Here is a 10,968-nt window from a genome sequence, read left to right on the forward strand (position 1 = left end):
CTTCGCGCTCGTGCTGACGCGGCGAGTATACTGTCTAAGCGCTGTTTCGTTATGCTTTCAGTTTCGTTTGCCGTTTGATGTTTCTCATATGCAACAGAAATTGCAGCGCTTATGAGTTGACCAGCACGGTGGTCACGCCACTGCGACCGCACACAAAATTTAGTCGCACAGGCAGAAAAAAATGGTCGCAGTCTGGAGTCCTGCAATATCATCTGAAGCCATTCCTTATCTTAATGTAAGGGACAGAATTTAGGTTTACAGAAACTAATCTGCCTTCTGCTGCAGCTGTCAGTCATTCTCCGCTCAGCATTCAAACAGCACGTCACGTTCAGTTATGACAGTCAGCACGGTAAAACTCTCTCTCCAAGATGATATATTCCCATTATAATACTTTAAGTTTAAGGAAGGAAGGAATTATCACAAACAGAAAGATTATTAGAAGCCTTTCTTTTTCTCATAATTTCTATCTTATATTCATGAATGTATTGAATGTAAGAATACAAATAGTTAACAGAATAAACATTGTTTAAATTGTATAATGTGCACCAAAGATTTATTTTTTCAAGATATAGTTTTTGCTGCTAAATTATACAGTCAGCTAGTTTAATTTCATTTCTTATATAGAATCGCAATAACCATGACTATTTTTAGTCAATTAATCGTCAGCCAAATTTCATAATCGTGACAGCCCTACTCATCGCCACTCCAAGTTTTAACCGGTTACATTGGCGACACTTTAACTTACATTTACTATATACACTAATTTCGTGGAAAAAAACAACAACCCTGCATCCAACACGAGCTGCAGAAGTCAGATTTGCCTGATCACAGGTCAGAAGTAAGGAGAGATAACTGACAAGATATTGGAAGATTTGCTCCTCAACAGATCCCGAGCTCATTGACAAATATCTTTTATCGAAGATGTGCGTCCTTTACACAGTGTGCACGCGATCGCGAAATCGAAAGTGAAAGTGAACTGCGACTGCGAGCGCTCATTCAAAAGTTTACATTTTTTCGCCCTGATGCGCGAAAATTATATACAATATTAGAATGTTTACGGGAGCGGACACAAAAATCACGGGAGCGAATGGGAGCATGCGGTAATGGTCAGAAATTCAGCGAGAGCAGAGCGGGATCAACAAGCCCCACGCAGCAGCTCAGTCAGTCAGTGAGCACCGTAAGAGATGACGTCAATTCTTGCGGGATTCCATAAATAAACTACACAGAACCCCACTATTCGGACAAATATACATAATGAAAAGATGATACAAAATTTAATACCTTGGAAAATGGCATTTAAGACTTTTTAATACTTTTTAAGGGCCTTAATTTTCTCTAAATTGATTTATCAACTTTTAATACTTTTTAAGACCACGTGGACACCCTGTGAAAACAGCCCAGCTCCTGGAGGCGCGCCGTGGGTGGAGCTTAAGAGTCATGAGCACTTACATGCTGATTGCCATCAAAACACAGAAATTTGTTGCAGCCTGAGGTCATCGGGATCTTTCATCGCTGGGACCGCTCCATCTTTCAGTATCAAATTATGTGCAAATCCAGCGTCGAACTGGGCCTTGTGTAGCGTCTGCGTAAAATCATGGATGGTCTTTGGGGTTTATGGCTTAAGAGACCCCTTTTAGCCTTTGACATTTGCATATAAATTACAGTCCTGGCCACAGATTTTACATTTATATGGGTGCTGAATTGCCAAATAATTCTCCCCACTATCAAGGAGATGCTAAGCAGTCTACCACTATCATCTCCCCAACTGACTTCAAACAGTTTCCCTGAATTGATAAATGATTATATTGTCTGCTCGGTGGATGGACAGATCAAATAATTGTAATATTGATTCTGCTACAGTTAATTCGAAGATCTAATCTAAATATTTATTATTAATCATAACCAGTTATAATTAGTCATAAATATTTCCCTTTTGAGCTGATTTACTACACTTGTTTATAAAACATTAGTCACCGAAATGACAGGAACAAACAAACACACTTGCGAAACTCCATTGCTGTCCCGGAAAATCAAACTGCATCCACTGATCACGTAACGCTGGGTTCTTTGGGAAGCTGAACAAGGTTATCTTTCCCTCACATCCAAAAGCACACTTCTTTGGAGACATTCTCTTGAGCACGTCCTGTGCAGCGCTGCCGACGACTTCCGTAACCCGAATGAAGCACGTTGATGGGCTGCTATTGCTCTCACTGTGTTTGCTGTGCACGCTCTCTTCCGGGAGAAGTGCAAATACAAGGAATGACGTCATGAAGGGCCATACCATAAATATGTATAGGTAGATGCCTCATTCGACTGCTCCAAGCACGTAGACGTGTCCGCCATTTTTAATGGTCAACTTGACGTCATTCACCATAATAATAAATGAATATTCGAAGATGCCACAATCCTGCACAGCCGATGGTTGTAAAAACCGCCGGGATTTATATTCACGAAGAAATGGGATAACCTTTCACAGGTGAGAATGCATTGGTTTGTGTTTTTAAATGCATTAAATCAATATTACAAGTTTTGAAACATTGGTAACTTATGTTAATGTTATGGTGAATGACATCAAGTTGACCCTTCGAATATGGCGGATGGCTTACGTATAGCGGCCCATAGTAACATGGGCATCTATGCATACATATCTATGGGCCATACTCTAAAAAAAAAACTTTCCGAAACTTATACGAACCCAGAAGGAGTGTATTTGGCACAGGAATTCTCCGTCATACGTCCAAATCGTTTTTTGAAACTTTGGCCATGTTTAGCATGAGAATCCAACTCTTTAACAGTGTAAATAACTCGGAATGCATGAAACAGTTCTCCAAAACTGTTCGCCAAGCTTACAATTAAATTTCATATTTGAAATCATCAATGAAATCTGCTCAACAACTGTCCCATAAATGTTGTTTCTTTTGCTCAAATAGCATTAAAAAAAAAATTCTGTCTAGACAAGCCAGTGCGCAGTCCTAAGTGCATGTCTCAGAACGCTGACTGTTTCTATAGTAACTGGGACTTCTAACGGCAGCTGCAGTGACACGATGAGTTTAGGTCCGTTCACACCAAGAACGATAACTATATTAGTGTCCACACCAGTGGACGATATCGTCTGTTTATTCCAAGCGCAAATAACGCTCGCTGTGTTTTCAGCCTTTGCCACCTATGAGTTCATGTACACATGAACATAATCTCTAGAACTGCTTTGAGAGTCACTTCATGAGCATTTTACGGTTTCTTTCGAGAAAAAATATCATCATATCATATACAAACAGAAACTTAAAGGTTGTCACAGCAACCTGTCAAAATAAAAGTTCATTTTAACTTGAATAAACTGACAGAATTATATTACTTAATGTAATGATAGTACTACTAGTAATAATAAAAATATTATTAAAACATTACTTTTTAAGCAATATTTACCAGTAAAAGTATTTACCAGAAAAATTTTAATACACAACACAATATTTCTGAAATAAATAAATAAAATAATAATAAATATTTTTTATATAAAATCAGTTAATTAGAGATTTTGATTATTCAAATTTAATGAAACAATTAAAATGGAATCCAACAATTGCTTTTAAATTGTGTAAGTTTTATGATTTAAATTGTGTAAGTTTTATGATTTCAATTAATTAGACATGCTTTTTGATTCAGAGAAAACAGAGAAAATTTACAGAAAAAATTAAAATGGAAAAAAATGATTTTGGGACAAAATAAAACAGATTTCATAGGGACCTACTTTATCGTTATAGCTGTGGTGTGGACTCTGCTATTTTTTAATATTGAGAACGATTTCTAGAACTATATCTTTATTGTTATCTTTATAGTTATCATCCTTGTTGTGAACAGCCGGGGCTTCCTTCCACAGAGCGGCCATTTTGAGCTTTTTACATTTTTTCCCCATTCAAAACTATACAAGTGACACGTCTTGGGTATTCTATAGTCTTTGGTGATATTTACTGTCAGACATGACAGGGTACTTAATTATCTGCTCCTTGAACTAGTAGTTAGAGCAAAGAATAATTTACTGGTATTAGAGCTTTTGGCACCAGTTTCATTAGTCATTAAAAGACCTTCACAAAGGCAACGATCTAGCACTGCATTTCTTCTGCAAAACTAATATACTATTGCTATTTAAAAAGTTAAATATTCTTGTAAATATTAACACATTAAATTAAAATAATATACTGTTAACACTGCAATAGCCCGTCCAAAAACAAAGTAAATATGCCTTCAAAGTAAATATTGATGAAAGATTAGGAAGGAATTATTTAAGCCAAGTAAATAGTCAATAATATAATAAAGAACAAATGACAAGCTATAGAATAACCAGCCTAAAACAATAAAGAATCTAATAAGTAAACAGTATTCAATTTTTTTTTTCAAGAAGTTATCGAACAGTAGCATCTAAAAGACTATTCTGAAGACTAGGATAGCAACTTGGAAAAATATATTAAATAACTTATTTTATTTTAAAAACATTTTAATAAAAAAATTTTTTTTTCAAATTGACAAATAAATAGATATATTTGAAATGGTTAAAATACACTACAAAAATCTGTAAAAATAGGGCACAATGGACTGTATTAAAATGAAGAAATTTTACAGTGTAACAAAATAATAAATAAATATATAATGCAACCAATGAAATTCTGAATAAACCACTGAATTTTAAGACTTTGCATAAAGCCAATCAAATCAAGGCTGCAATAAAGTTCTTCTATGTTTAATGTGTGATGGAGAAAAACTCTAACATCTCCCTGATTTAAGCCCTCCCAGATCCTACAGAACATTACATTTTAACAGATAAACAGATGGCCCAAGGTGAGATAGAAACAGACACTCAAATAAATGCACCGAGACATGAGGATAAAGCAGTCAAAAGATCTGGATTTTTTCTTTACCCTGACTTCTTTAAAGAAGACTAATGTCTGTTTTCTGCTGAGTTTTTCAAACCTTATCAGTCAAAGAGAAGAGACGAACAGTGAAAGTACAAAGACATACTCAGACCAATCACATGCTTACAAAAACACAAACATAAACAGCAGTCTGCGCCAACAACCCGAAAATGCTTTTATTTTACATTCTCTTCTAATTAAAAAAAAAAAAAAAAGTTTTTTACATTTGAAAAAAAAAAAAAAAATGCAGGAATTTCTGATTTTAAATTCAGTGTGGTCTTCCTCACACTGAGACTACACATTCATTTAGATGCTTAGACAGGTAGTTTCTTCACCACTCAGCCTTTATTAACAATAAGAATTGTGGGCTTAATTAGGTTAATTGCTCTGGGAATCTCAGCACCCGTCTGCAGGGCGCCACTTAGATTCAGACACAAAGTGGCATCTTCATACAAATCCATTGTCCATGTTTATGCATTTGGGAACAACTGACCCATTTAAAATGATCTACATGATGACTGTGATCAGTGGTGTCTGTCACAAGCGTGATTACACAGACTGTATGGGGAGATGAAGCATTTCTTTTTACACTCGCCTGAGAGCCATTAGTGATTTAGTATTTCTCACAAATATAAACATGAAAATATGAATGACAACATACAAAAATTAGCTATGGTAGGGTATAGAACGATGCTAGGGTGTTACGAGAGGTTGTGAGGGTGTTGCTATGCACTATGGTGTTCTGAGTGGTTTTTAGCATGTTGTTATGCAGTTAGTAAGGTGTTCTGGGTAATTGCTAGGTGGTAGTTTACTGGTTCAAGTCACAAGTGGCCATGCCCAAGACTCCATGACATTACAGAAATCATATTTGCTTTAAAAAACACAGATACAGTTTTTCCAGTTTCAATCTTTTGAGTCTAAATTACCAAATAATTTTCTGGAAATTACATTAAAAAACCACATCAGACCAACAGGATTCCCCTAGTCAAACATAGTTGTCTTAAGAAAGGATTTCATATTGCTAAAATGTTAAAGGGGTCATATGATGCGATTTCAAGTTTTCCTTTCTCTTTGGAGTGTTACAAGCTGATTGTGCATAGATAAGATCCCTCAAGTTGCAAAGACTAAAGTCTCAAAACCAAAGAGATATTCTTTATCAAAGTTAAGACTCTGCCACGCCCCCCTAAAACGGCTCGTTCTAACACGCCCCCACATATCTACCCCACTATGTGGAAATATTTGCATAATGCGGCCCTGAATTCCCAAAATGCATTGCTGTTATAGAATTATTATTATTATTTATTTATTAATTTTTTATTTTTTTGCTGTTTGCTGACTTTATGTGCATTTATTTATTTTCCATTTTGTCATTATTGTTAGTTATCTGTTGTGTTGTCATCTTTTTACATTTGGTGATCACCACCATTCTTGAGGGGTTTGTGTTTCAAATGTTAGGGCCTACAGTATGTACTGTCATTTAAAGGAATTACGCAGAGCCTGAAAATAGGCTAACTTCCATCAACATAACCAATGTGACCACCTGCTTGCACAGGAAGCGTGCTGGGGACTATTTTCAGGCGCTGCGTAATATCATTGCGCCTGCTGCACCCATGCTACGGCAGCAAAGTTCCGTGATTATTACGCCGGAATGAGAGTATAGTTCCTAGCTATATCGGCCTAGAAAATCGCAACTTTTCATTTTCCGTCAGTCTTAGTACACGATGTAACTACAGAAGGGTCAAGTGTTAAATAGGAAAAATATCGAAACTCTCTGGTCATTTTTGAGCGAGATTCTAACGGTCTAATCAGATTCAATGATCTATGCTAAGCTACAGCTAAAAGTGCTACCGCCAGACCCGGAGATCGGCTGAATGGATTTGAAACCGGTAAAACTCAACTGTTTAACTCTAGGGGAGTTGGAAAATGAGTCTATTTTCAAAAATAGTGGAGTGTTCCTTTAAAACTATATCCTGGATATCTTTGCTTTGTAGGATGCAAACAAATATAGCATAGTTTTTTTCACAAACAAATATAGCATAGTTCATTTAACATATTAAACGTCCTATAAGACACAGCTATCAAAATTCATTGTGAATTGTGTTACTAAATGAAAATTTGCTGAACAAGAAATCTGTTCTTGTCTTGACAAATTTACTGGCTAAATTAAGCATTTTGCATTTAGTGAATGAACAAATTCAAATTGACAAAAAGTAGTGATACTTGGTACAATTATTAAGACAATTGACTATATGCAGTTACTTCCTGGTTTTAGATAAGCCAGTTCAGTCATTTCCGGTCAACTGTCCAAATCAGCTGTGCTATAAGGGGAGCGCCCTTTGCTCAGTTTCTCTACATAATCCATTCATAATTTGAAGAAAAGTTTTGTTTGTCTAAGAGGACCAAATAAAGTGTAAAAAATTATGTGAGTGAATCCGCTAAATTGTTCTGCGTGTCATTGCTATGATTGACAGTGATAACATCTGACAAGCTAATGTCAAAAATAGAGCTGTGCATTAAGTGACTCAGGTTAAATTCAGAGTAACAAAACTACAGCAGTAACAAGTCTGTATTGGCTGAATACATTTAGCAGCTTCTACAGATAAAACTTTAAAAATGTAGTTTTTAAATTAAATCTAAAATATTTCAAAATATTTAATGCATTATTTAACTGTTATACCATTAATAATTAACTTATTTAATTTGAAGGTAACTAGTATTTAAATTATTAACCCTCCTAGGCTGTGTCTGGGCTTATTTATTTATTTTTTAAATTACATGAGACTTTATTGGTTATCAAGAATACCATTAGCCTATAATGTTGTTTACAAGATAGAACCGTTAGCTAGCTAACATTAGCCTAAACAATTATTATTGTCTTTTGTTGTCAACATTTAAATGTACAATTACATGTCTAGGTACTCTCCTGGGATTACCAGTCTCCGCATTTAAAATTATATGTTGTTAAATAACATGAAACCGTATGTTAATGCCGCTGTCGGTGTTACAATTATTTTGTTTCTCAGTTTCTGACAAGAACGAGGCAGGAGAGGTTTCTAAGGGTCTCAAGAGTTTTTATATACACCAAAACATCAAATGACGTTACATTGGAAGTTTCCGAGCTGGCTTATCTTATATACGGAAGTTCCAAAGAGTGCTCTGTGCATATAGTCAATAGTTGAGAGAAATTAAAAATCTCAATGCATCATGTTGCTTGGATTTTTAACTTTTCTAGTGGGAAGAAAGAGCTCAATATGGCTCAATGGATTTCAATTTCCTAGCTAGAAAAGAACCAAGATGGCCTTGTGTGCAGTGACTTTGGACATTCTCATTCCTAGATACTGTCCAGGTCATTTATTCAAAGTAAATCCATGAGATTTGTTTGTTTTATTAAATATGAGTAAAAGTAACCTTTAATTATATCCTTTGCTAGCACCGGCAAAATATGATGTCTTACTCACAAAATTATTTTTGTATAAACAACTAAGAGAACTGATAAAGGCATAATGACTCTGAGGTTGTCATACTATTGGCATGAAAGCCCGTTCACAAGATGTGGTGATGAAGATTGCAGGGGCATGAATAAATATCACTTCAGTCAAAGTCACACGCACACAAACAACCATTTATTGAGGCGTTAGAATGGGGTGGGGAGGGTTGGATGGGGGTCAGGGAAGGTTATGTGATGGATCTTTTCGGAACGTGACAGTGAGAGAACATGTCCGATGAGAGGAGGGAAAATGCTCTTCAAATGCCAACCTCCATCAGAGGGAGGTCACATCTGAGCATTGTGGGTAATGTGCCACAAGGTAGGGAGGTCATTGAGTTCCAAGCCTGGTAATGAGAAAACCGGAAACCAACCAGCACAACAGGACTTAAGAAGATGTTTGGCACAACAAGTTGTAGATTAATCTACAAATACCAAGGAAGAACTCTCCCTGTTTCATATAATCTGCACAAAAGTCCAATGTGTACTGTGAGACCATGATCAAACAAATGAGTCTTGGAATATATAACAATATTTAGTGATTTTGAATAACAACAACAAAATAGCTTTAGTAAAATAAATGCACTACCATTCAAATGTTTGAGGTCAGTAAGATTTCAGTAAGTTATTTCTGAAAAAACTCTCCTATGCTGCTTACTAAGTTTGCATGTATTTGATCAAAAATATAGTAAAACGTTAATATTGTGAAACACTGTTATAATTTAAAATACATATTTTATTTTAATACATTTTAAAATGTAACTGATTCCTGTGATGGCAAAGTTGAATACTCAGCAGCCATTACTCCAGTCTTTAGTGTCACAATTCTAATATGCCGATTTGGTGCTCAAAAAAAACATTTCTTCTTCTTATCAATAATGAAAACAGTTGCTCTGCATTTTTGTGGGAACCATAATACATAGAATGTTTAAAAGAACAGCATTTATTTGAAGAAAAAAAAAAAAGAAAAAAAAAACAACACTTTAAAAATTCTTTAATTCTTTTGATTAATTTAATCCATACTTGTCGAATAAAAAAAAATTTATTTCAAAAAAAATTAAAAATAAATAAATAAACATTCTTCCTTCAAGGTTTACAGCATTCTAGAATTCTCTTATAACTAATAACAAATGTTTAATCTGAATTCTGGAGCTTATATCTAAAATATCCAAGCCCAAATAACCAAAAAGCCAAGCCCCGCTTCTGCCATAATATGCTTCCATAAACTATGAGTCACCAGGGACAGTGTTTACAATATCAGCGCAGAGTCACTATCAGCATTCCTGTCTGTGAATCACTTAACCTGGACGACCTTATAGTGCGTCTCTTCAAGACATCACTACCCATTTGGGAGAAGTTATCCAGTCTTATCAGACACACATCCCTATTCTCATGAGGTCATAAGCTATCCATTTCAGGTCGGAAGCCACAGAGTGATGTGGTGAAGATATTGCCCCTGAGAACCACTGGGGGAAATAAAACATCATTGAATAAAAGGTTTTAATAAACATGGATCACAAGCTTGGTCTTGTTGTGTAAACATCTGTCATGTGTTTCAGAGATTATAGTCAGCCTGTTTTGATTAAATACAGCTAACATCCACAAACCACAAACCCTGCACTTCAAATGAGACAAGGTCAGGAACAGAGGAGAGAAGGCGATAAAAAACGAGAGACAGAGGGGGCTGGTAGCAATATTATGAATATTTTGACCCTTTTGTGTGTCTTCTTGTTCTGTGGTCTCCATGATTAATGAAGTAAAACGTGTCCTCTGGTTCCACAAGGACTAAAATATTTTGATTGAGAGGGAAAAAGTGCTTGTGTGTGTCTTTATGTTCCAGTGTGTGTGTGTGTGTGTGCATAGCTAGTCTGTCCAAAGAAAATAACACGCACACAAAAATGAAGGCTACCAATTTAGGATTTTTCTCATAATTTCAGAAGGCATGAGGTAAATTTAACTCTGTTTTTAAGTTCTGATTAGTATGTGTTCAACTGTAAAGGGTGCCATCACAGCTGTTCAGCAGCTCAGGGTCATTAAACAGAGAGATTAATGGCTTTTTACTACTCAGAGTGCTGACCAGTGGATTCACAATGCACACACTTTCTAACAAATGAGCACAAAGACAGACAGGAAATGCACATGCATCACTGAGCATCAACCAGCCGTGTTCCAACAGTCGTCACCTTTGACCAGCGAGCTTAGAACGCTTAGATATTGACCTTGGCATGCTGGGGTAACCTGAAATGCTGAGTCATGTCCATTAGTGGATTACAAATAGATACAGAAGTGTGCCAAAGTGACATTAACCCAGACAATATATTCAGATTCAGTTACTTATTTTCACAGTTGCAAAAATTGCAACAAAAGAAAGTCTGCAATTTTAACCTTTACAAATGTAACAAAGCCCACAATTATAATGAAATGTTAAACTTCTGTAATTTTTATTTTTATTTATTTAGTCATTTATTAGACGCTTTTATCCAAAGCGACTTTCGAATGAGGACAACAGAAGCAATCAATTGTAGTATTAAAACAACTAAAAACAGATCCAAAACTAAAAGCTAAAACTTTATAAATACT

At 35.6% G+C, this 10,968-nt stretch overlaps 1 protein-coding gene across 1 annotated transcript in view; it reads right to left on the minus strand.

Moving 5' to 3' along the window:
- Nucleotides 1-8,563: 8,563 nt before the first annotated feature.
- Nucleotides 8,564-10,968, minus strand: part of LOC107726456 (sterile alpha motif domain-containing protein 5-like) — a 33,193-nt gene continuing 30,788 nt past the window's right edge. The window contains exon 2 of the mRNA XM_016536043.1: nt 8,564-8,735. Within this exon, the coding sequence (XP_016391529.1) occupies nt 8,649-8,735 (87 nt within the window). The 3' untranslated portion in view covers nt 8,564-8,648. The remainder of the gene's footprint in view (nt 8,736-10,968) is intronic.

Source organism: Sinocyclocheilus rhinocerous, unplaced genomic scaffold (genome assembly GCF_001515625.1).
Source record: "Sinocyclocheilus rhinocerous isolate Xijiao unplaced genomic scaffold, SAMN03320098_v1.1 scaffold605, whole genome shotgun sequence".
Classification (NCBI taxonomy): Eukaryota; Metazoa; Chordata; class Actinopteri; order Cypriniformes; family Cyprinidae; genus Sinocyclocheilus; species Sinocyclocheilus rhinocerous.